At 56.1% G+C, this 25,819-nt stretch overlaps 1 protein-coding gene across 1 annotated transcript in view; it reads right to left on the reverse strand.

Annotated features, from left to right (window-relative positions):
• Window positions 1–4,034: 4,034 nt before the first annotated feature.
• Window positions 4,035–25,819, reverse strand: part of OTOG (otogelin) — a gene marked incomplete at its 5' end in the record, with an annotated part of 74,612 nt that continues 52,827 nt past the window's right edge. The window contains 21 exons of the mRNA XM_081099586.1: window positions 4,035–5,558; window positions 5,672–5,751; window positions 8,027–8,072; window positions 9,141–9,260; window positions 9,460–9,564; window positions 10,348–10,526; window positions 10,625–10,700; window positions 11,624–11,664; window positions 12,439–12,537; window positions 14,015–14,116; window positions 14,535–14,642; window positions 14,846–14,950; window positions 15,503–15,715; window positions 15,915–16,109; window positions 17,722–17,860; window positions 18,077–18,297; window positions 20,734–20,917; window positions 21,657–21,746; window positions 22,297–22,442; window positions 22,765–22,933; window positions 23,770–25,556. Coding sequence (XP_080955712.1) covers window positions 5,358–5,558; window positions 5,672–5,751; window positions 8,027–8,072; window positions 9,141–9,260; window positions 9,460–9,564; window positions 10,348–10,526; window positions 10,625–10,700; window positions 11,624–11,664; window positions 12,439–12,537; window positions 14,015–14,116; window positions 14,535–14,642; window positions 14,846–14,950; window positions 15,503–15,715; window positions 15,915–16,109; window positions 17,722–17,860; window positions 18,077–18,297; window positions 20,734–20,917; window positions 21,657–21,746; window positions 22,297–22,442; window positions 22,765–22,933; window positions 23,770–25,556 — 4,406 coding nt within the window. The 3' untranslated portion in view covers window positions 4,035–5,357. The remainder of the gene's footprint in view (window positions 5,559–5,671; window positions 5,752–8,026; window positions 8,073–9,140; window positions 9,261–9,459; window positions 9,565–10,347; window positions 10,527–10,624; window positions 10,701–11,623; window positions 11,665–12,438; window positions 12,538–14,014; window positions 14,117–14,534; window positions 14,643–14,845; window positions 14,951–15,502; window positions 15,716–15,914; window positions 16,110–17,721; window positions 17,861–18,076; window positions 18,298–20,733; window positions 20,918–21,656; window positions 21,747–22,296; window positions 22,443–22,764; window positions 22,934–23,769; window positions 25,557–25,819) is intronic.

Here is a 25,819-nt window from a genome sequence, read left to right on the forward strand (position 1 = left end):
CCCTCCATCCTGGGAGGTAATGTCACCCAGCTCAGCCAAGCCCCAGGAATGACCCTAGAGGGGTCCGAACACCTTGGAGAGGACCTGGCCTGGAGATTGTTACTGTTGGGGAAGCAAGGGCAGCAGCAAAAGGCATGGGTTCTCTCGGCGAGTTTCCTGTCTTAGAAGGAGACAGAGGTCTCCAAAGGCCCGGTGGGTGATTCAGATAGTGGAGGCTGTGAGGTCAGAGGGGGAAGGCCCAGGCTGAGCTGGAGCTCAGGGAAGACTCCCTGGAGGAGGCAAGGAAAGGAACACTGGGTTTGGAGTCTGGTGCTGCCTCCACCATTGCTCATTTTGCAGTAAGACCTTGGGTGAGTCACCCTCTTTCTAGAATCAGTGTCTTGCTCCTGAAAACGTGGAGTTCCACGAAGATGATGTCCAAGGTTCTGTCCATAGTGGCCACAATAGCTCCATTCATTAAATGCCTAGTATAGGCCAGGAGCTTTATCTATAAACATTCTCACCATCACTTGGCCAGATTCTCATTCCCATTTTAATGATGAGGAAGCTGAGGTTTGGGGAGAAGAAATCGCACAGCTGTTCAGAGACAGAGCCTGTCCCCGTAACCCAGGCCCCTTCCCTGCACCCTGCTCCTCCCTCAGCTCTGACAACCTAAAGATGATGATTTAGTTCAGGTAGAACGAGGCAGGAAACACAGTTGGCTGGGGTGGCGCAGAGGCAAAGGCTCAGCGGTGAGCCCCAGAGCTCTTGGGTGAAGGGCGGGCGAGGGCTGGGTAGGGCGCTCTGTTCCTGCTCTTCTCCTGCCCTGGCACAACTGGCCTGGGATCTCCTGGCTCAGCCGGGCAGCCTCACACATGGCCACAGCCTCTGCAGTTGTCCAGCCCGTTGCCATCCATGATCTCACTTGACCCTCATGCCAACCCTGGGATGTAGAACCTGTCACTCCTTCTCACAACAGAGGACTGACGCTTGAACATCCTCTAACTGGTAATTGGCTGAAGAGAGACTAGAAACCCCTTTTCACTGCCCGCTCTGGCTTCCTGGAGGAAGGGTCCTAGAGAATGAGCTATGGGGTCCCCCCAAGCCCCTCCATGCTCCCTCCTGCTTGGAAAGGGAAGTCTGAGTGTGGGCTGTGGCGCTACACAAGCACGGGCTCAAATCCTGACTCCTCCACTCTCCAGCTGCCAGCTGCCTAACCTCTCTGGGCCCCAGCTTCCTCATCTGTTGTGAAGGAAATGTAGGTGAAGAATGAATGAATGAGTGAACCTACGTCCCCCTGCTCTGAGCAGAGCACAGGCACAGGCCAGCAAGTGAGGCCCCAGACGAGCAGAACCTAGGGGTGTGGTGGGGCTCGGGGCCGAAGAGCAGAATCCTGTGGGATGGGGTTTTAAGGCTGGTGTGAGGTTAGGCAAGAACTATCTAGGAATATGGAGGAGAAGGGCATTCCAGATGAGGCAAAGGCCCCAGGTAAAGGTGCAGAGGCAGGAATGGACTGTGTGGGAGGAGCAGGGATGGGGTTTGGGTCCAGATGGCTGGGGGGCACTGGCCCACAGGGAGGTGGGACTTCATGGCAAGTGGGGGCTGAGTGGCAAGCCTAGAGAACGGCTCAGCTCTCTCCAAGGTCGCAGCGGTTGAACCCATCCTGTACCCTCCTTATCCCCCTCCTCCAATTCCCTGGGCTGCCAGGACCTCTGGGCAAAGGGCCGGGTGGGAGAGACAGCTGTGCAGGCCTCCTGCCTGCTGCAGGGGATTAGTTGGCACCACCACAGTATGGGGTGGAAGGGGGGGAGTTAGGGGGAGGAACCTGGCTCCCTGGCGCTGTCCACTCCTATATACCCTTTAACTTCTTGCTGCCCGGACTCCTCACTTTCATGTTTAAAGGCATGTTCCTACTCATTTTTCAGTGCTCTGTGTTAGACACCGGGGACATGGACACTGGGGACTGCCCAGCTAGAGGTGCCTTTATCCATCACTGTCCCAGCCCCAGGCCCTCTGAGACCCTTGATCTCTCTCCCAGCAAAACCTTTCTTCTCTTTCCACTGGCTCCTTCCAGGACATATGGTCAAGTCACTGCCTTCTTCAAACCAGCAAGCAAACCTTTGCTGGACCTCATGCCTTATCCCTCTTCTGCCCTCTCACCTAAACTCCGTGGAGTTGTCTGCACTCTCTCCACTTCCTCACTGAAGACACTGTCTCCCAGACGCATCTCCTCTTCTTCCTGGGCACAGAGCTGGACTACATTTCCCAGCCTCCCTTGCAGTTAGGTGTGGCCTCGCACATGAGTTCTGGCCAGTGTAATAAAAGCAAGCCACTTTCAGTCAGGCACCCCCAAACCTCCAGAGCACGTTCCCCGCACTCCTCCCAGGGCTGCCTGATGCAGATGAGCATGGCGGCTTTGGAAGGCTCTTGCTGGTGATGCTAGACTCCCAAGACAGAGGAGCCAGGTCCTCTGAATCGTTTTGGATGCAAGGTTCCAGCTACTCATGAACATTTCTCTCTCTCTCTCTCTCTCTCTCTCTCTCTCCCTCTCTCTCATTAGAAAGGAAAAATAAACTATCATATTTGAACCACAGAAAAGATCTGACTTGCTATCCATTAAAAAAAAAAAAAAAAAAGAGGAATTTGGTTTCCCTTCTCCTCCATCTCCCCAAATGGGACAACCCAGGAAAGCAGGGAAGAGGGGGCCTAGAACCTTGAAAAGAGGGTTGGAAATGGAAAACTTCCTGCTTCTGGGGCAAGATATGGCCAATGAACTTGTACAAGTTTGATCTTAACTTGAAGTTGTTCCTGTTTGATTCCATCTGTGACTGCCATCTGCCTTCCCCGAACCACTATGACAAGTGTGTGAGTGTCCTTGGGGAAATGTGAAAGGCAGGGCCACACATGGGTGACCAGGCCTTGGGGACCTAGCCCTTGGGAGGAGGCTAAAGCCGGGCAGGTGCTGATGCGGTTGATGGGAGTGGCGAGGAAAGGGTTAAGGGGTCTGTGAGCAGGACTGGCTCTCTGCTCAGTGAGGGCAGTAAAATCAGCATGTCGCCTCCAATTTGCTCCGGCCTGACCTTGAACGTGAATCATTCCATCACAATGTCCTTATTGATTTCCACAGGAAGAGGATTAAGCCCAGAAAATCGGGGCTGGAACTTGAGCCCCAAGCAAGGAAAATGGGATGGTTCTGGGGCTCAAAACCCCTCGTGTTTGCAAATACGTCACAGGGGGCTGCAGGCTAGGCAGCCGCCCAGTGCGCCCAGCTCAATACCAGCTCTCCGAGTGGCTGGGACCTTGGCTTCTGTTTCTTCCTTCTTTTTTTAAATAAATTTATTTGGGTGACATTGGTTAATAACATTATCTAAGTTTCAAGTGTACAACCCTATAACACATCATTTGTGTATGCCACCGTGTGCCCACCACCCAAAGTCTAGCCTCCTGTCACTGTATATTTGACCCCTTTACCCTCTACCCTCCCACCATGGGCTTCTATTTCTTACCAGTCTGTGTGGCCTCTGGGGTTTTCTTAAGCTTTAAGTCACACACAGAGTGGAGAGGACACAAGGGTTGGGGAGATGCTATAGATACCCCTTGAGCCTTGAGATTATTCTCTGGATTCTCCCTAACCCCAGCACAGTCAACAGTGCTTGCAAAAACTTACTGAGTTTTATGAGACAATGGGAAAATAGATACAGAAACATTGAGACATGAAACTTACCCTCAGGACCTGCCATTCACATCCTATGTGAGAAGCATGTGCCCTGGCCCCTCAGAGCTGGGAGCATTCCCCAGGCCCCTCACCTGGGTGCCAGCTTCCCAGCTCCCAATGTCCTCTTTTTTCTACCCACCCCTCCTCCTAGGAATCGGTCCAATTCCAGCCAACAGATACCAACTGAGGACCTGTCTTGAGTGGAGCACGGTGCTGGGCATAGGCGGGGCAGAAGTCAGGGTGACCTCCGGGGCCATAAAATAGGGTCTTATCTTCACAGCTGAAAGCCCTTCAGAGTCAAAGCACACCTGACACCCTCAGAGATGCTCAGAGGCTCGATGTCTTCCCATGGTTTATTGGATATATAAACAGAATTCAGGTGCAGGAGCAGAGAGTCTGCAGGAACAGCTGGGGACCATCCTGGCACAGAACCCTAACCTAACCCTGGGGGCACAGGACAACCACACCCATCCAGATATACAGGCCGGTGCTGGCCAGAACCGCCTCATGTTCATGCTGTTTGGATCCAGGAGCACAAGTGACCTGGTGGTGGATGTGTGTGTGTGTGTGGAAGGGGCCCTGGCCCTGGTTTTGGGGAGACACTCTGGTTCAGAGACAAGGGTCTGAAGATGCTCAGATAATCGGGCGGCACACACAGGGCTTGCATTTCCCACTGACAGGTGCTCTCCTGCTAAACAGGCCCAGGAAGCAGTGAGCTGAGAACCAGCTGAACCACAAAACCCACCTGAAGTCCCTCCAGACACCAACGCCGCTGTGTCCTTAGAGAAATGGCCACTGCAAAGCCAAGCTGCTCTTGCTTTCAGGCTGAAGGTACCCATTGAACACTATGGCCCTTGGAGGGTGGGCTGTGCTGGGCCCTGGCTGAGGAAGCCATTCCCTCCCATCACCACCCACAAGAGCCAGCCCACCTGCCAGGAAGGCCAGCTGTGGTGGATGGGGGTGGGGGGGGTGGTATGGAGTAGGCATGGGCCTGCTCTCCTAAACCTTTCCCAAATCACAATGTCAATAACAGGATACCAGGGCGCTCAGGGGACTTGAATGTCACTGAGCCGCTCCTCAGTCTCTGGGTCTGAGCGCACAGATATTGGTGAGACTAGACCCAGGAACCCGCCCTTTTTGCTTTTGGGAATTCCTTCTGGGCAGCTCTGTGCAGGCCATGTGTTGCAATTAAAGCCGTCTTTCCTTTTACGGTGTCTGTGGTTCTCGTGGCCAAGAAAGAGAATGGGCTCCCACATCCTGACCCTGCACTTGGTTTTGGGTCCAGCTCTGATCCCAGCGTTCCTAGGAAAGCTCTCACGCCCTCCACCAAAAGCACTGTGGCCAGAGTCACGGGTGTGCAGGGGCTGCCGCCCTGACCCAGGGCCCATTCCAGCCTCAAGCCAGAGACAGAGGTCCCCAAGCCCTCTGCTGTGGCACTTTCCCAAGTGTGGAGGAGGGGCAGCCTAGAGAGGGAGCCAGGATGGGCAGGTGTGGCCTGTTCTGGTCACTCTCTGTGCCTCTGCTCATTCCAGGCTCGGCATGAACCAGCTCTCCACACCTGAAGCGTCCCCTCCCCCCGACACAGGCCAGCTGGAAACTGAAAGCAGGGGTGATGGAGGTGGCCCGACCAGCCCAAGGCCCGGCCCCAGGCCTCCCGCAGGCCTCAGGACCACTGGCAGGCACAGTCGGTGGGCTCCTGCACTGTGTAGGGCACCCAGGTGGCGTTGGTGGCACAGAAGAGCTGCACGGAGCGCCGCTGCAGGCCCACCTCTCGGCAGCACTTGCAGAAACGGGCGTAGGTGTTGATGTTGTAGTTGTAGATGCTGGCGGATGGGCACCTCCCATCACAGGACACTAGGTTCACCTGGGGATGGGCAAGCCCGTGAGGCGGCCTGTGTAGTTCCCACCTGCCCAAACCCCGCCCCCCTTCCCCATCGTTGGCTGCCCCTCCTCCACCGCCTGGTGGATGCCACGCACAGGGGTGTTGCTCCTGCATTCATTCTTGCGGATGGTCATGCGGATGGTCACTTTCTTGCAGGAGCGCCCATCCTCTTTACCTAGGGGGACAGGGTGGGTGAGGTGGCCGTGGCTGAAAGGTGCTTCCGGTGGCAGCAGGATGGGCCGGACTGGGGCAGTTAGTGTCATGCTGGAGGGTCCGTCTGCCAGCGTTAGTGCCCATGCATTAGAGCCCCTCCCCGTCAGAGGGCAAGCTTTTCACTCAGAGCCCTGGAGGGAGACAGTGGCACGGAAGGCAGGGGAGACAGAGGAAGGTGCCTGGGATGGCCCAGGGGGCTCTGGGCTAGGGAAGAGGATTTGGGGACAGGCAGGGTGCCTCCCCACCCCAGTCCCAACATCTGTCTCTAACCTCTATCGGTGACCTCATCCCTGTGTGATTTTCAGCTTTTCTATTCAAGAGGGCTCCTAGCGTTAAGATTCTGCAATTTCTTGGATGAAGGCAACCCCAGTCCTGAGTATCATGTGTGCACACAGCAGGCTCATCCATATGGAGACCGATCGGAGTGCCGTTTCCTCTGCCTGGACCATGCCTCCCATAGACAGTAGTCACGTGGCTCATTCATGCCCCCGACTGCTCAAGCATCTCCTCACCACTGGCCTACCCTGAATCCCTTCTTGGAATGGCACCTCTCCCTGCACCAGTCCTCTCTGCTGACCCCTCCCCAGCCGGTTTCTGCCCAGGACAGTGTCACCACCCAGTCAGAGACGCCCTGCTGGTTATGCTGCTGAGGTGTAAGCTGCAGAGCCTTCTGCATGGCCTCATCCACAGTTTGTTGTGAGTTCTGTCCTCATTCTAAATAAATATTTCCTTTCACACCTCAATCTGGCTTTGTAAGTTTGTGTTCTTTTTCTGAATGAGGGCCTCCACATTGCATAAGCTTCAGTCCCCATAAAACCAGAGGCATCCCCTCTATTATACACTGTATTTTACTAGTTATTCTGTCTCCCCCGGCTAAAATGGCAGCTCCATGAGGCCTGGTGTATGCTGTGTCTACAGTGCCTAGCACAGGGCCTGGCACATTGGTGCTCAGTAAATATTTGCCAGGAGCACGGGCTTGCTCTGTGACCCCAGGTGCCTTCTGGAAATGGGGGGGATCCTTTCTTCTGGCCTCGGGGCCTCACCACAGGTTTCCCACCACAGCGGCAGGAGGACTCCCAGTCAGAGCTAAGCTGACTTTGTCCACTGTCTGTGCTCCCACGAGGCAGGAGAGCGGAGTGCTGTCCTGGCCATGGCCCCTGGGTCCGGACTGAGACTGGCTGAGTGACCAGTGGGAGCAAAGCGGTGGCAGCATTGGGCATTGGTGGGCGCCAGGTGAGCGGGCACCGCTGAAGCATTCCCATGCAAGCCCAGGGGGCACAGCTTGCTACCCAGCATGCACTGTTGGCCGAAAGGCCTCTGCCAGAGGCAGGGAGCAGGGGCGCCACCCTCCCCACCCCCACCCCCAGAGCTGGGGCCACCTAGCAGAAGGGACATTGTTGGAAATAGCAACGCGGCTGCCCGCCTCCAGTTCCGTGGGCTCCCGAGAGGAGTACCTGGGCGGCAGTGGACACTAACCCGTGGAGGAGAGGCGGGGCTAACGGGGACCACGGGAAACAGGGTCCCCGGGGAACCTGGGGAGAGGGACACGGGTTGCAGGTCACATGCGAGCACACGGGACATTCAGGGAACATGAGCTGTGGGTCAGAGATCAGCCAATGAGGCACTGAGCCCAACTTCCTTGGGGTATGTGCGTTGAGCATAAAAAGTCTTACATTCTATAGCTCTCCCAGGAAGCGCCTGGGACCCGAGGGGGAGGGGAGGCATGTGGGCAAAGGCGCTAAGGCTGACTGGCCAGGCATGCCTACGTGGTTGGGGCTGCAGGTCCCAGGGCCAGGTGTGAGGACCGTTGTGCAGGCCTCTCACTCAGACTCTGCAGGGAGTCCGTGGGCCTGAATCCCACCCATGAGGACCCTCCAAGATACGGCTCCAGGCCACAGGGAGAATTCATGTAGTGGGGGGTGGGCATCTGGGCTGGGGGCCTTGGCAGGGGCAGGCCAGTGAGCTACTGACCTCCTGGACTCAATATCCCAATGTCCCCGTCTCCAACAAGAAGCAGAGGCCTTGTGTTGGGACAGGAAGGTGAGCATGGCCTCTGCCCAGCTGCCTGTCTGTGCCAGTGCCTGGACCTCGTGGTCGGGGATTATCCCGTCATCTACTCACTCCCGAAGAGACACCACCGGAGGTGCCAGGCCAGGGCCTGGCCTTCTAGCCCCATCATGACATGCTGTCCCCCCACCAGAGCCCCTCACCCCTGGGTCGCCACCATAAGCACTCACATGCCCTGCAGCATCCTTCCAGGGAAGGGACCACCGAGCCCCCGACCTGGAGGGAGAAGAGGGCAGGTGGGTGGGAGATCCTGTCCAGACCAGGAGCCACGATCCCAGCAAGAGGCAGGGAGTCCCAGGGACTTGACTCCTTTCCTCCCATGATGCCCCAGGCAGGACCTCCAGGCCCTGCTGGCCATCAGGCCTCGGCCAGAGGAAGAAGGGGGCCCTGGGCTGGCCATGGGAGAGCCACAGGTGTGAGCTGACTGGTTGGGACACTGGCACTGAGATTGTCTGCGGCTCCCACTGAGGCTGGAGCCCGGGTTAAGGTGATGCTTTCCAGGGGCAGCTCCCCGCATGGAGGGCCAGGGAGGGAGGGGGCAGTAGCTGACCCCCTTGGGTGAGCGGCCTGGGCTCCGTCTCAGCCCTGGATAAGTTGTCCCTTTCTTCTGGGCTTAATTTCCCCATTTCTAAAACGGGAGCAATTCTCCCTTAGAGCCCTCCTCCTCTACTGTGAAATGGATGAGACAATGGACATGGCAGTTCTTTGTGAATAAGTGTGAGTGTGCGTTTCTATATGCGCGTGATTTTGTGAGCATATATGTGTGTGTACAGGTGTGATTGTGTGTATGAGAGTATGACTGTGTGTGTGTATTTATCTTCTAGGTAAGGTCAGAAATCTTTAAATGCCCATATCCATCTCAGGAGCTTTTATCATTTAACAATAACCCCTAACCCTCCAGGAAATCCTTGTCCTTGGGGTGTACCCATAGTGACAGCTGTCCACACTAGTGCAAAAGTGCTGTGGTGTGTGACAGTGAGCATGTGTGCGCTGGCATATTGAGGTGTTAATGTCCCCGCGGAGTGTGTGGTGTGTGTGTGCAGTCGACTGTCTGTGGCAGTGTGTCTGTAACAGTGTATATTTGTGTGTGTCTGCGTGTGGCCCTGTGATGTGCGAGGTGGGCAGGCATGGAGAGATGTGGACTTGGGGCGGCGGGGCAGGCACAGGCTCCGGGAACCCCTCCTCCCACACCCCTGCACAAAGGACCTCTCCCCACCCCACTAGTAAGAGCGCCGACGCCCCTGTCCTCAGGCCACGCTGCGGGGCGGGGGGACTGGCACTGACCTTGGCACACTCAGTCTCATTGAGCGGTGGGCAGCTGATGGGCGAGCGGACAAGCACGGCGCCCAGGGGGGTGCTGCTGCAGTGGTGGCGGGCGCACTCTGCAATCCAGGACGCCCCGGGCTGGAGGGCACAGAGGTGGGTGATGGGGACCGTGGCCAGATGGATGGCCCGGGTGAACCAATCGGGTATAGCTCCGAAGACAGGTGCAGCCCCAAGCCTAGCACTGCCCAGGACCCTATCTGTACCCAGCCCTGGGTCCTGGTCCTCGGTGTCTCCTGCCGGAACCCCTTCCTAGGTGGGCAGTTAGGGGGCTGCATACCAAGAACAGGGAGGTGGTGCCGTTGGGGAAAGTGAAGAGGCAGGACACGTTCCTGCAGGAGCCGCAGCAGGCCGCCAGGTCCCGCGGGTGCTCATACTCCTGGTTCTGCAGGACAGGGAGAGACGGATGGGCTCGGCACATGCCCACCTCCGCCCTCCTGCCTCTCCCACTGTCTTTGTTTCTGAGCCCAGAGCAGGGCCCTCTGAAGACGCTCAGGAAGGGGACTCCCAGGCTCCTTCTATCTCGGCAGGAAGGTCATCCCATGGCTACTCTGTGATTCCTTTGCTGCAGGTCCTGGGCTCAGCCCCAGTGATAAAGAGCTCCCCCACCCCTTTCGAAGACGGCATCGCTGGTAATTACAGCTACCAGTTTCGGTTCCAGATAGACCTTAAGCTGAGTCCCAGTTCCTGTGGGGCTTTTGACAAAGGATTGGACTTCCCTAAACCTCAGTTTTTTCATCTGAAAAACAGGAACAATTCTAAGCCTGTTTATTCAATCAATAGTTCTTTAGCCCTCACTAGAAGCCAGTAACTATCCTAAGCATCGGGCATGTAGACGTGTTCAACAAATGACAGCAGCAACGCAAACACAGATATAAACAAACTAGGGGATATGCCAGCCACAGAAGGTGCTTCATACATGTTCTCTGTCAAATCCCCACCCTTGCCAGGCCTTCACTCCCACTGTTCCCCTCCTGGCCTCGCCCAACCCAGCCCTGTTTCCAGCACTTTCCACAGAGGTCTCCGGAGCCCCTGATGCCCATGCTCTAGACTTGTCTACAGAGCTTGGGGAGAGCTGGAGGGCCCCTCTGGTCTTGGAGCATCTAGGCTCTGCCAGGCCAGCCCTTCTGACCACCCCTCCCCCACCCCGTCCCATGCTGCCCCCTACCGCCTCGCAGTGGACGTCACACAGCACAGAGGTGGTGTTGATCTGGTAGAAGCCGGTGAGAGGGTCCAGCAGGTCAGTGCAGCGGGAGGTGTGGCACACGCCATCGGCCGAGAGCTCCACCACCGTCTGGCCCGGCTGCATCACCCCCAGCTCTCGGCTCAGACATACGGCAGCCTTCACTGCATGGGTGTGCAGGGCAGTCACAGTCACCCAGAGCCCAGCACCCACCCCCTCGCCACCCATGGCTCACTCACCCTGGCTATACCTCCCCGCTCACCGCACTCGTATTTGGCGCAGCCACACACGTTCTCCTCGCTGTGCATGAACTCCTCATCCAGCTGGGACTTCTCCCACTGGGTGGGGCAGAGGCGGTCAGCACCGGGGTGGGAAGGCCCAGCCCCGCCCTCGGGAGCAGTCTGCCACCTCAGCCCCTCTCTCCTTGCACCGGTGGAGAAGGGCCTGGGGCCTGGGGACCCTTGGCACCCTGTGAGCCCAGTCACCCTCCCGCTGAGGTTCCCCGCTGAGAAGCACCCCAGGGTCTTCTCTGGGCCTCAGGCCTCTCCTGTCACTCTGAGCACCCACTGGCCCCATCATAGGGGACCGATGCGTGGCTGCAGCACAGCATCTCGCTGGGCTCATGCTACTTCCCTTCCTCCTTCCCCAGTTAAAGGGAGAGAGAGAGGACGGGGCAGGAGGCAAAGTGAGAGGAGATGCATGTTGAGGTTTGGAGGGAATACATGTAATTCATAAAATTATGTGAAAAACATAACTTTAAACATAACTTTGCAGGTTTCCTGGCTCCTGATCCTGGCACTGTGATTACTAGCTATATGACCTTAACCTTAATGTCCTTGTATGTAAAACTGAGTTAATCACAGAATCACTGGGTTGTCGTGAGAATTAATGTGATAATATACATAAAGGCCCTAGGAGAGTTCCTGGCATATAGTTAACTCTCAACTAATATTAGCTACCGTCGTAAGTATCACCATCACCATCACCATCTTCACCATCCTCCCATTCCCACCATCATCACCAGCATCCTCATCATCCCCATCTTCATCATCATTGTACTTATTCCTCACAACTCTGAAGCATGACCACGCCCACTTTACAACTAAGGGCACTGTGCCCAGGGAGCAGGGCTTAGGACTCCAACACTGACCTGCAACCCGAGGCTCTGTGTCCTAGATGGAAGGCACAGGGTCTCCAGGGGAAGGGGCGGGAAGGGAGGAAAGGAAGCGGGGCAGGCCAGGGGAGGGCAGGCTCTACGTACCAGATGGCACCGGGGCACTGGGATTGTGTCGCAGTCACACTCTGAAAAACAGGAGGGGCCAGGACCCACCTCACCAGCGATGTCCAGGTGGAGGACCTTCGGGCCTCCGGACGCCTCACTGCAGGCGCAGCCCTCCTCCAGCCTGCCTCCCTCCCCCTCGCGGAGGCACCACTGGCCAACTGAAGGGAGGCAGCAGCTCCAGCTTCAGGGGGAGGCGCTCCAGGGCAGAGTGGCTGTGAAACACTCCTCTGGGGAACTCCTCGGCAGATGGCTTTACGTGCCGGGAGCTTTCCTCTGGGGCCAGAGCAATGACTGAGACAGACTAAAACCCCTGCCTTCACGAGGTTCACATCCAGGGGCAGAAAAAGACAAGCAAAATATCCAGGTGCAAACTAGAGTTTCCTGACTCTTTTTAAAACAGGTTTTTATTGATTTCAAAGAGAGGAAGGGAAGAGGGAGAGAGAGATAGAAGCATCAATGATGAGAGAGAATCATGGATAGGCTGCCTCCTGCACGCTCCCTACTGGAAATCGAGCCCACAGCCCAGGCATGTGCCATGACTGGGAATAGAACCGTGACCTCTTGGTTCATGGGTCAACTAGACCACTGAGCAACACAGGCCAGGCTCAACTCTTTTTAAAATTACATTTTTATATTAAGCTCACTGGTGTTCATGATTGATCACTCCCACCTACTTCCCCAAAGGATTTGAGGTGGATTTAACAAAATTTTATTACTAGTTGCAATAAAGACTGTTGATGGAAAGGGGCCCTGGATCTCCATCTTTGGGAGGGGCCACCCTGTCCGGGACTTACCACAGGACTTGTAGGGGCAGCAGCGGTCTGGGCTCCACACCTCCACCAGGGCAGTGCCCATGCCACACTGCACTTGGGGGCAGCGGAAGTTCTCACACACTGCACAGAGGGGAGGCAGGGGGCGCATTAGCCGCAGACAACTTGGAGCGTGAATCCTCAGAAATGCAACATCGGCTAAGGAGGGAGTCCCCCCAATTTCCTCAGACACCCTCCTGGGCTGAAGTCCAGGAGAGAAGTCTGGGCTCCTGGAATGTCCCTGTAGAACTACCTTGGGAGGCCCTACTTCTGCTCCGGGAGACATTACGATGTGGCAATGGCAGAACCTTAAGGTCACTCAACTGGGCCTCCCCCTCCGGGCTCTGTGTTACCCCGAGAGTAGCGATCAGAGGGGAGCCAGTGACCAGGATAAGTTCCACTGACCAGAGCGGTTCCCTCTGGGGGAGAGCACACCCTTCCCACCGGTGGACATCACCACATGCAGCCGCCCGAGCTGCTCGGCGTGGCCACACTCCAGGCTCACACTCCCTTCCTCCTGTTATTCAGGCAGGTCCCTCTTTGCAGAGGGTTCCTCGGCCACGCTCATGTATCGAGAGAGCAAGACCAGGAGTGAGGAAATCTCTCGGCTCAACTTCTTTGGTGGGGAGGAGAGGTACAAAGGTTAACGCTGAAGGGGAAAGAAGACTTGTTTGATTTACTAAAAAAATTGCTGGCACAGGTCAGCATTGTCAACTGGTGTTTTCCAAAAGTATGAAGCAGAGAGGAAGAAGGACATCGTACAGCGTCCAAGTAATGGGCTACTTTCTGGTTGTAAGAGGAAGCATGTAAGTGTCAGATGGAGGACTGTGGCCGTCCCCACCCCAATCCAGGGCCGAGGTTCACATCAGTTACAGTGGCTCAGCCACACGGTATGTGTCTCCTGGTGGGATGTACTACGAAGCTCATGCACTCTCCAGTTAGAAAACGTTTTAGTTGAATCCACCAAGTCTCAGGTCTTAACTTCCGGTTAACAGGAAGTGCACAGGCTAGAGAAGCAAGATGAACAATCCAGACGGTGGGACTTTCCGCAGGACCACAGCCAGGCCCTACAATTTAGTGTCACACAGAAAAAGGGACCCGTGCTAGATTAAAAGATGTTTAAGAGACGTAAGATTAATGTGTGGTCCTGGACTGGATCTTGGGTTGGACAAGCCAGGAGAATTGTGGACTGGGTACGAGATAACCTAAAAATGTTTTTAATGTGGAAAGGTGAAAGTCACGTGTTCACAGCTGGTTAAAGAAGAGTATGTCCAGGTGATGTCCTTTGGGTAAAGCACACACACATAAAGGCATCCCGAGGACACGGATGGAAATGCTGACAGGCGGCTACCTGGGAGGCAGGAAGACAGTGTTTTCACTTGGATGTTGTACTTTCTACAGGCAGATATAGGGCTTTGGTAACGAAAGCATAATGAAGACTGGGGCGGGGTAATAACATGAGTGTCCTGGGGAGGGGGCAGGGGGCTCTGTGAAGGGCCCGGTGGCACATACAGGACCCAGGAGCCCCTTCCGGCCGTGGCCCACGTCCGCCGGGACTCACCGCACTGGTACAGAGGGCAGCAGAGCTCCGTGGTGTTGCTGTCCACAGTGAGCGCCTCCCCCTCCTGACACTCGGGGATCGGATCTGGGCAGTCGCCACAGGCTGAGGGGAGAGGGGCCCTGCGGTCACAGGCAGCCCCCCTCGTCGGTGGGGGCGGGGCTTGGGAGAGGACAGGTGGCGAGGTGGGGACACCTTGAAAATCCAGGTGGGACGGGGCTAGACTAAGGCAGTGGTTCATGGTCCCCCGTGGCCTGTCCTGGAGTCAGAACGCGCACGTTCTCCCTGTGTCCACCTAAGTCGTGCGCCGAGCGAGCACCGGCTTCCTGGCGCTCAGTCGTCCACAGAGGATCGGTTTCCTCTTTCTCCTACGTCTCTCTGGACAGGGACCTCACCTTCTCCTGTGCCCCCTCCCCCCTGTGACCCCCATCCTTTCCTCCCCGCCACCCAACGAAACCGGGGTGGGGAAGGGGTGGCTGCGGCCCAGGGGAGCACGCTGACATCTGATGGCTTGCCCACTCACTGCAGAAGTAGTAGGTGCAGCACGAATCCCCCAGGCGGCCGGCGATCAGGATCTGGTCCTGGCGGCAGCTGGGGATCACCTCGGCCTCACACTGATCTGGGTCACACTCTGGGGAAAAAACAAAAACAAAACAGAATCGAGGCGCTGGGAGCAGACCCTGCCTGGCCACACCGGGCCACCCGCCCTGATTCTGTCCTAATCTCCAGCCAGAACCCAATCCCCAAAGCTGTCCTTGCTCCCTCACCCCAGGGGCAGGCTCCCACCTCCCCCAGGTGGTCGGCATCCCATTCTCCCAGCCCCCGACCTCTCACCACAGCTGTAGCTGGGGCAGCAGGATTCCTCCTGGAAGTGGGTGATGAGTCGGTGGCCTGGCTGGCAGGTAGGGGCAAGGCCCTCACATAGGGTCTGGTTACACACTGGCCCGGGGGCCACAGGGCCTGTCACCTGGAGGCCAGGACTTCTCCCAGCCTCCAGCGGTGCCCAGACCCTGGACACCTGGTCCCCATGACACCTCCCAGCCCCCAGGTCCCTCGTTCCTAGAAGGAGCCTCAGATGGTGACTGGGACAAAAGAGCAATAATAGTTAACATCCAACCCAATGGACCGCGTGCCAGCGGCTGTTCTGGATCAGTATTCACTTCTGTAATTCTCACAACAGCCCGGAAGGTGGGTACTATCAGCCCCCTGTTACAGGAGGATCGACTGAAGCACAGAGGATGTTAAATGATCTGCCAATGTCCCCAGGCTGCCAGGTGGTGGAGTCCACTCCAGAGCCTGTGCCTTTAAGCCCTGCCCACCCTAAGGTGTGGCTCCTGTCCCCCAGGTGGGCTTCTCTCCCTCCCCCCCAGTTCCCCCACCAAACACCAGACACGTTCACTTTCCCAGCCTTGTGCTATCCATCAGGGTCAGAGCTGGAGCCTTTTAACTGTCTTGGAGTCCAGGCCCAGGGAAGTGAACAGTGGGACTCACCACAAACAGCCCCCAGGCAGCACGGATCCTCCGTGGGCCGGAGCAGGGCCACCTCCCCAAAGCGGGGACAGGTTTCAGGGCGGGGGCCCGGGCAGTCCAGGTCCACTGGGACGATGGTGTCCTGAGCTTGGCACTGGTGTTGGCAGCATCCGCTGAGGGAGCTGTTCCAGGTCTCCCCCAGGGCCCGCGGCACCCCCGTGCTGTCCGTGCAGGCTGCAGAGGGGGTGTGGGGTAGGCACAGGGGCCTCAGGAGGGTGGGGAGACCCAGACTGTCCCAGGTCAGACCTTCCCTGGGACAATGACCAGCCCAAAGCAGACCTGGAAGGATACAGGCCATGGGTGCAGGAGGGTGAAGGAGGGCCTAGGGCGAAGCCAGCTTGGAGGGTCCCACCCCGGGAGGGCAGGAACCTACCGCACTTCTCCTCAGGGATGCAGAGCGCCGAGTGGCGGCGGTGCAAGAGGGTGCCCTCAGAGCAGACGCAGCCCTCGCCCAGCACCTGGCACTGCTCCGGGTCCAGCGGGCCCAGCATCCCATCCTGGCAGGACTCGGGAGGCTCACAGGCCGCCACACAGGCCTGGTATGTGGAGTCGCTGGAGCACAGGAAGGCTGCAGGGACACAGAGGGCGTCAGTGAGCACCATCTGCGACTCAGCAGACAGTGCGAAGGGGTTTCACGACCTCTTTCCTCTAGATCAGGAGCCAGCAAACCAAGTTTGACTGAATGTTTCACAGCCACGTCGTTCATTTACTCCTGAATGTGGCTGCCTGTGTCCTACAGGGCAGAGCAGAGTGGTTGTGCAGAGGCCGTACCACCCCAAAGCCTCGAAGATTCATCTGGCCCTTCACAGACAACATTCCAACCCCCTCTTCTAAGTCAGTGTTTTCAAACTCTCTTGACTGTAAAAATTAGATTTGACATTGTGGTCCAATAGAACAGTGGTCTGCCCTATCTGGTTTGGCCTAGTGGATAGAGCATCGGCCTACGGACTGGAGAGTCCCAGGTTTAATTCCTAGTCAGGGCGCATGCCTGGGTTGTGGCCTCGATCCCCAGTAGGGGGTGTGCAGGAGGCAGCCGATCAATGATTGTCTCTCATCATTGATGTTTCTATCTCTCTCTCTCCCTCTCACTTCCTCTCTGAAATATATATATACATATATGTACATATATGTGTATATATATATATATATATATATATATATATATATACACACACACACACATACACACACACATATATATGAAAGAACAGTGGTCCTCAAACCAAATAGCCAAAGAATTACCAGGAGTTTTTGAACTGCTATCATGGGGACCCCAGCCCAGACCAATGGAATCGGAATCTCTGATTGTGGGGCCCAAGCATCACTGCTTTTTGAAGTTCGCTGGGCAATTTCAAAGGGTAGCTGGAACGGAGAATCACTGATATATTGCAACAACAACAACAACAACAACAAAAACTTGTTCATGAGATAATATTTAATTTTTCTAGTATATTCTATTTTATTGTATTTTTCAAATGCTGGCGCTGACCCCAAACGTTGATTTCATACCCACTGAGTTGAAATCCACAGTTTGAAAACCATATTCTGGGTGGCATTGTCTTTTCATTTATCTGTCACATTAAAGGTGTGGCTTCCTGTGAGCCATCTCCTGCCTGTCTGGGTGTGTTCAAACTACTTGAGGCCAGTCCACCCCTGCTTATCCCCCTGCCCCCGGGCAAAGCTAATGGGGGTGGGACAGTGTGGATCTCAATTCTCTTTAAGGAAGGAGGGGAGAGACTGAAAGAAGAGGACGATGACCAACAGTGAAGAGAAAGGAACGAATATGTGCTGGACATAACCATGTGACGGGCTAGTGTGAAGCACTCTGAACACAGTCTCTTATGCCATCTTCAAGCCAACCCTAGAGGGAGCTATCATTCCTGTCCCCATTTTACAGATGGGGCAAGGAGACTCAGAGAAATAAAATAATAAATAAATAAGATTTACTTGACTTGGTAATATAAATTAGAACAAAAATAAATTTGTTAATTTGTTAAAATATGCATAGATTTATTTATGAAGTATATAGACATTTATTAATTAATGCAATTGAATGAATGAATAATTAAGTCTGGAAAGCCTCGACTTGGACTCAGGTCCGTAAAAGTATTTCCGGCTCTAACTGTGGGAGCAAAGGAGCCATGGAGGAGACGCCTGCCCTCGCCCGGCCACCAACTCACGGCAGTAGTCAGAGCGCCGCCACTCGATGCACACGTGGAACTTGTGGCACATAGCCACGTACACCGTCAGTGCCACGCAGGGCTGCTGCACGTACTTGGTGTCCCGGATCCACAGCTCACAGAACGACTCTGGAGAGACCTGGGCACACGTATCAGGCAGTGCTGCCTCCCTGGATTCCCCACATCCCGGGGCCCAGCTCTCCCTAGCGCTGCCCGGAGGTGACAATGAGCCTCTAACAGACACCCAATCTGGTTCCAAATAAGACCTCTGGGGAGCTCACCCAGATCTGCCCCTCCCTTCCTGGCCATTCCCAGCCAAGGGGGTCCCCCCATTCTGAACCCAGTTGGCACATACAAAGCTGTGGCAGGCGCTGAAGGTGCGGTTGGACACCATGCGAATGCAGGGAGAGCAGTCAGCCGTGGCACAGCTGTCTGGGCGGAAGCGGGTCTGGCCCACGGAGGTCAGGGAACTGGGCACCTGCCAGCTGTCCAGAAAGGGAGCAGGGTCCTCGTCCTCGCCCACCACAGAACCATCCTCCAGGGTGAGGTCATTGGTTGCGTCCCCATCACAGATACCTGAAGGGGGCAGAATTAGCCAACAGCCACAAGAGTCACCACACTCCCAGGTCCTCAGCTGTCACTTTGCATATTCCTCAGAACAAGTCTTGAGGCTGGTATTAGTATTATCCCATTTTATAGGTGAGGAAAATGAAGCCCAGAGAAGCTAACAAACCTGCTATGTAAGAAAATGTCTTTGTTCTAAATACATGCCCAAGTATTTAGGGATACAAAAGTATTTTCAAATGGTGCAGGAAAAAATGCATATATATAAATTGCATATGCACAGAAAAGTGCATTGATACAAATACACACACACACACACAGTATGCCTCTATCTCTATCGCTATCTCTATATCTATATCTTAGTATACAGAGAGAGAAGCAAATGCAGCAAAATGTGAATACTTGGTAAATTTGAGTAAATAGTACATGGGAGTTCCTTATACTATTTTTGTAACCTTGAAGTTTGACATTATATGGAAGTTAAAAGTTACTTCAAAAATGTCTGCTTGACCTGACCGATTTGGCTCAGTGGATAAAGCGTCGGCCTGCGGACTGAAGGGTCCCAGGTTCGATTCTGGTCAGGGGCATGTACCGTGGTTGCAGGCACATCCCCAGTAGGGGGTATGCAGGAAGCAGCTGATCGATGTTTTTAACTCTCTATCCTTCTCCCTTCCTCTCTGTAAAAAATCAATAAAAATATTTTTTAAAAATGTCTGCTTTAACAGAGATGGCTAGCTAGTTGTCACACCTGTTTCTTCTGCCTGGGCAATCTGCTAGCTTATTTTTCCCAGGCTCCCTTGCAGTTGTTGAGACCATGTGACTGAGTCATTGACTGAGGCGATGAAACCCGAGTGAAGGTGATGGACACCACGTCCAGACCTGGCCCATAAACATTTCCCAACGCTTTCCTTCTGTGGAGTTGGAAGCTCGCGTTGAAATGGTAGCGCCACAAGATGGGCGGATCCTCTGTTGGGGAATTTATGTGTGCAGGAAATAAACTGTGTGTGAAGGCACTGAGTGAGGGAGGGGGCTGAGGTTTACCTGTCATAACCTCTAGTATGGCCTTAACTTCCAGCTTCTCTCTCATACTCTGGGCGTCAGACACACACTTCCCTGCCCTTGACTTTGCTCAGGCGGCTCCCTCTGCCTGAAATACTCTCTCCAAGGACCCCTTTAATGCACCGTCCATGACCTTCCCAATTCTGTGTCACCTTCCCCAAAAGACTCATTTTCCTTTAGATTCTCACTCGGTATTCCCCCATGCCTAGCAGAGTGGCCATGGTACCAAGTGTTGGTTTGGATAACTTAGCTGTCTTCTGCCCTGACACTTCGAGCCACCAGCTTTGTGAATATAAAGCCTCATTTAATAAAATTTTATCGATGGTCCCAAAGGTCACATTTTTGGTCTTGGCATTGAGTCACTGAAGGGTGTCACAAAGCGACCCTACGGAGGAGTTGGCCCGCCCAGTTACCGCTGACCACAGCACTCTGCCAGGTGTGAGCAGTAGAACAGGTGAGAAAAGGGTGCTGGTGGTGCTGGTGCTGGTGGTACTGATGTGTGCAAGGAGAGATGCTTGTATCAGTAAAAACAGAAGTTTCATCAAACAGGAGGTTTGTCTTTTTTGCCTCCTGTTCTGCCCCCAGTGACTGGTACCTGGTAACTATATGTTGCACAAATGAAAGAATAATCAGGAAGCAGACTTAGATGTGTTAGTCTAAGTGTAGAGGGCATTTTGACTACAGGAGCATGAGTGTGAATGAACAAAACGGGAGCAGACTTACGGATGGAGGTCATAAGTGTGTGTGTGTGTAAGTATTCCCTATGTCGTCCATCACCATAATCAGGGCAGTCTGTCATGGAGTCCCCTGCCCCTTCAAGGAGTAGCAGTCCATACTCGGATTCCTCCTGAATCCAAGTTTGCTTATCAAAATACACTGGTCCCTGAGGGCACGGGCCAAGGGCAATCATGCTGTGGTCTAAGAACACTAGCTCTATGTGTGTGGCAGCTCTGCTGTGTGATCTTAAGCAAGCCACTTAACCTCTCTGAGCCCCCTTTCTTCTCTAGTTCAATGACCACCTCTCAAGGCTATTGTGTGGATGACCTGGAGTAAGTGCGATCGGAGCGTGGAAGTGCTTTGTGAAGTGCTCAGGCATACACGGGCTGGAAGGATTATCTGGTATTAGGGAGCCACCAGCGAAGCTGACAGACAATCCTGCCTGAAGCGACAACTGGCCGAGGCCAGAGCCCCGAGCCATCTCCCTGCTGGCAGCTTCAGTTCCAGAATAGAAGACATTAGGGACATTGGGTCTCTGCCTGGCAGCTCTCCTGATCCCCACTCTCGCCTGACACTCTGTCCCAGCCTTCCCTGGTACAGGGGAATCTGTGTCTGGGGGGCAGAGGTGGACCCAGGAAGCAGCCCCCTGCCCCCAGCTGGGTCCCACCTCACCGCACAGGCCACGGCCCTGGGCCTCGCTGGCTTTGCTGGCCTCCAGGATCATGAGTCCCGAGCTGTGGAGCCACTGGATCAGGATGTGTGACGGTGTCCGGATTACGTACATGTGGCCTGTGTCCTCAATTCTGAACCCATACCTGCTCACGGGGGGCTGTACAGGCTGTGAGTCCACTGTCACCTTAAAGGGGGGAGGGGTTGTGCTGAATGTGAGCACAGCTTGGTCATCCATCCATCCATCCATCCATCCATCCATTCGTCCCTCCATCCATCCATTCGTCCCTCCAATTATCCAACAACAGGTTATTAAGTGCCCTCTCTGTGACAGGCTCTGTTTCAGGCACCGGCAGCCAAGACACAACCCGAGGTGCACAAAAGAGTTCCGTGGAGGTTTTATGAGCACACGACAATGAAGCCAGAAGTGCAACATCTAGAAGCAGGCCACATCTCTATGGGCAAATTAGCAAATTCTGGGTCCCTCTAATCACTCTCTTCTTTCCTGCTTCTGCTCAGATAATTTCTTCTGGGAGGTCTTCCCCAAACCCCCAGCCTCTGGGCCGGGCACTCCTCTCTGGGGTCTCCCCATCTCTGCGCTGACCACTAAGACAGAATCCCTCAGAGCAAAAGTGCGGAAGTCAGATATTTAACCACAATCATGAAGGTCACTGTTTCTTGCCCCTCTAACGTCTTCTGTCACAGTATTCCTCCCGGTACTCCTCCTTGCTTGACAGTACGGTGGCCAAAGTATTCTAATTAAAACCCCTTCCAAATATACTTAATTTTGCATTGTTTTTCTTAAAATTGTCCTTCCCCACCCAGTTCCCAACCATGAATAAGCCTCAGGCCCCTCCACCCCTGGACACCCTGGCCCTCCACTGACTGCTGCCTGGCCCCAGAGACCGGCTCTTTGACGGACTCACCTTCCGGTTGAAGCGATCAATGGTGACCTGATGGGCCAGGTGAGTCACATTCAGCATCACCAGACAAAACGGGGGCCAGTTCAGGTGCCCCTGCAGAGACATCCCAGCCCCCATCAACCCATCAGCTTGGAGCCCCGTCCTGCCTCCTATTCTGGTGAACAAGTGTGAGCACCCTCCGCCCCCGTCCCTGACTCCTCTGCCAACAACATGCCAGCGGCACCACTGGGGCTGTGCAACGGTGCAGAATCCCATAGAACATTTTTGGCTCTACCTGACCTCCATGCAAGCTCAGCCACAACGAACAAACAAAGAACCCGGCCTCCTCCACCTGGCTCATGGGGCATCCTAGTGGGGATTCCCTGCAGCTGGCACCCTTGACCAGGCCACATCCCTGGAATGGCATCCCAGATCCTATGCACATGCCTAGGAAGCTGGGACAAGCTGGGGATGGCACAGGCCCCAGGAAAGGCCAGCAGGTGGCAGACACCACTGACTCTTTCCCCACGCACCCATTTCAGGAGACCCCCGGGAGACAGAGCTTCCACATCTGTCCTCACCGCCTCAAAACCCAACTCATTGCTAATCCCCCTCCAGGCCTAGTCATAGCCCCAAGTGCGGGCAGAAAGAAGCAGGCAGTCACCAGGTTGGCGCTTTTGCAGTCGAGGACATGGACGGTGACCATTTCGTCTGAGCTCTGGCTGAGGGTGTAGATGGCCTCCTTGAACAGGGCTGCATGGCTCCCATCAAAGGTCACAAAGCTCAGATCAGGGAAGATGGAGCATCGGCCTGCGGGAGGGCAGGGGACAAAAAGAATAAACAGGTGCCTTCAAGGCCAAGGCTGTGTAGGAACACGGAGCCGGTGCCTGGGTCTTTTCCTGGGCGATGCAGAGGCCCTGGGGGCTAGAGGGTCACACAGAGGTTGCAAGGGTAGGAAATCTGCCAGGTCAAGGGTTGCACTGAGACAAGAGGTCCCACGGGAGGTCATTTTCAGGTCAGGGTTACTCTAAGGCTGGGAAGCACCAGGTCAGAGGTAGAAATCAGGCTGGAGCAGAGGTACAGGAGGACACAGTACGAGGACAGGGGAGGCTCCAGAGGACCCCAGACTCACAGGCACATTCCCAGAAGGGGCAGCAGCGGTCCCCGCCCACTCTCACTGAGAGGCCCAGGACCCCACAGTGAAGGGGTGCAGCACCCTGGGGACAGTGCTGAGTCAGGTTCACCCGGATCAGCTGGTCCTCCACGCAGATGTGGCGGATGCAGTCCTCCTCCGCGATTGGCTGGGCACAAGGTGAAGGGACGTGTGAGGGCCCAGGCTAGAAGCCACAGCCACTCACCCCCAGCCCACCCAGCCTGAAGCCATGAGGGCCCGGAATCCTTTCAGATGCAGGTTCTAGCAGGAGGAGACCCTGAGGTAAGCCTACCAGGGAATGGAGCCCTCATTCTCCATCTACCCAACCCATCGGGGCCTGGGGCTGGGCTGCGCATGAGACTGAGGGTCAGAGGACTGACTCCCTGAGTCTTTGCATATCTGCCTGGTCTCTGCTGAGATCCCCAGGTACACAGTGTGCAGACACACTAGCTCAGGCTCATAGAAGTCTAAGCACCCCTCCCACAAGCACCCCTCCCACACTCTATCTATCTATCTATCTATCTCACAAATGCACAGAGACAGTCTCTCAGCATCATGTATCACACATACAGATCTCTGAGTGTTCAGAGTCTCACATACATGAACACAAGTGTGCGTACACAGTCCCATGCAGGCACCCAGACACAAACATGCACACTGACATACCCATGTGGTTATACCTGGACATCACACCAAGCCGTCCAATTAGCCCCTGGGGCCCCTTTGGGGCACAGTGTGACCCTGATATGGTATCAGGGGCCCAGAGGAGCCTGGAGAACTTTTCAGGCTCCAGGAGCATGGGGAAGGGGTGAAGGCAGTGACTAAACCTCATCTTGTAGCCTGGCCGCTGGTTAAGAAGCTTCCATAGGACGTGCCCCTAGCCCAGGTACGTGAGTGTGGTGGTGCTCAAGCCCAGTGGCATGGGAGGAGGGAAGGCATGGAGGGTCCATATACAGGAGGCCAGAAACCTGACAAAACACTCACGACACACATGGCAGATGCGTTGGCCTCAGTGGTGGTGGCCAAGGCCACGGCTGAGCCCTCGGAGATGCTCTGGACTGGGGCCGAGCGCCCGGACTGCTCCGTGGTGGCCTCTCCCACTGGCCCTGCGGGGGGCTGAGGTCCTGCCGAGGTTCCATGGGCCTCAGGGAGTTGAGGGAGCAGAACCAGTGAGCTCTCTCGGGAGGCGGTCCTGGCCGAGACATGGCTCAGGGGATGGGATGTGGGCACCAGTGGCCCTGTGCTGGCCCAGGGATCCTTGGCCTCGGTCACCAAGGTAGCAAGAGTGTGGGCCACAGCAGGCGTGAGCGCTGTGGGCCCCTCCTGGGCAGAGCCGTGCACCCAGGTGGGCAGAGACACCTGCTTGGACAGGATGGCCGTCTTCTCCGTGGTGCTCTTTCGTGGGGCAACAGATACTGTGGAGGCCACCCCGTAGGCCACAGTCACCACTCCAGAGGCTGGCAATGTGGCTCCCAGAAGCGGGCCTGGAACTGTGCCTGCTGCCGGAGGGGTTGTGTGACTGGGTGGGTGCACCTGGGCCACCATAGCTGGGGTGAGAGGCCGTGCAGGGCTGAGGGGCTGAGCAGATGGAGTCGTGGCCATGGCGGGAGATGTGGCCTGCTGCTGGAGTGGAGGGGTGACGACAGGGCCCTCGGGGCCAGGAGTGGCCACTGGGGCAGATGTGCCCACCTTGGCCAGGGGTAGGCTGGTGTCGGGAGGTAGGCCAGAGAGGAGCTGGGGGGGTCGAGTTGACTCTGGAGATACGAAGGGTGTGGCCCCCAGCCCATGGGCAACTGTGGACAGGCCAGTGGCAGCCAGAGTCCCTGGGGGTGGCGCTGGAGGCCTGGTGGCTGTGGTGGTGTGCCCGGAGGGGTGGGGCGGGGCAGTGGGGAGTGGACTGGGAAGTGGGGATGGCAGCAGGCCCGTGGGTTGGCCTGGCCCCAGGTGGACCTTCTCTGTGGGTGGCATCATCTCCACTCCCTGGGTCGCCACAGGGCTGACAAGAGCCTGTTCTGCTGCTGCCCCAGGCTTGGCTGGGGGGCTGCTGGGACTGGGAATGGGTTGGGTCTGTATGGACTGGGGGATCCCTGTCCTGTTTGTGACCTTTGTTACTGCAGGTGTCAGCCAAGTCTCGTGGGACTGTGAGGAAGTGGGAGGCCTGGAGGTCACTGCAGGGGAAGCCACAGGCCTGGAGGAGGGACCTGCAGGCAAGCCCAGGCTGGGCAAGGCCTGTAGGGGTGTCGTCCTAACAGGCAAGGAGCCAGGGCCTGGGACCGTCACCGCTTTGGTCATGAGTGGGAAGCGAGGTGCAGGGGGTGACTGGGAGGAGACTGTAATGTTGGGGCTCCCTGCAAAGGTCATGGTTACCCTGGTCGTCTCCATGGCACCCAACCCCATGCCAGGTGTGGACATCTGCCGCAAATGGGGGAGGGATGAGGACCTTGGGGCGTGCGGGGTGCTGGGGGGGCTGGCGGTCACTCCCTTGCTGGCCGGGGCCCCTGTGGCATGGGCAGGGAGGTTCGATGCCGTGACCCCCAGGGGTTCCTGGGTGGGGGCTGGAGGCAGCGGTGGCCCCTCAGTGGCTGCCAGGGATGGGTTCAGGGCCGTGGTGGGCGGGGCAGCTGGGGTGAATGCAGGCCTGTGTTGGGGGGCCCCGGGAGTGTCCTGTGGGAACTGGAGCTCCTGGTCCCTGGGGGTGGGCAGCTCTTGACTCGGAGGCAGGGTCTCGTTGCCACGGGCCTCTGTGGGAGCCAGAACTGCAGGCTCCACACCTGGGGCAGATGAAAGAAGAGGCTCAGAGGGTGGGGTGACTGCTGCCCAGGGGTCACACTGTGCAGGGCTGGGGTCAGATGGGCACCCGAGGTGAGCGGGGAAGACAGCTTCCCACGGCTGGTTAGGCTGCCTGACCAACCCCGGCCTCTGCCACGTGGGTGACTCAGAGGAGCCAGCGGATCTGGGCTCTGCCGCGTGACTTCAAGCCAGTCCCTCCCTGACTCTGGGCCTCATTTTCCCTCTGTGAAATCGGAGGATGGGC

This window comes from Myotis nattereri, assembly GCF_964212035.1.
Source record: "Myotis nattereri genome assembly, chromosome: 9".
Classification (NCBI taxonomy): Eukaryota; Metazoa; Chordata; class Mammalia; order Chiroptera; family Vespertilionidae; genus Myotis; species Myotis nattereri.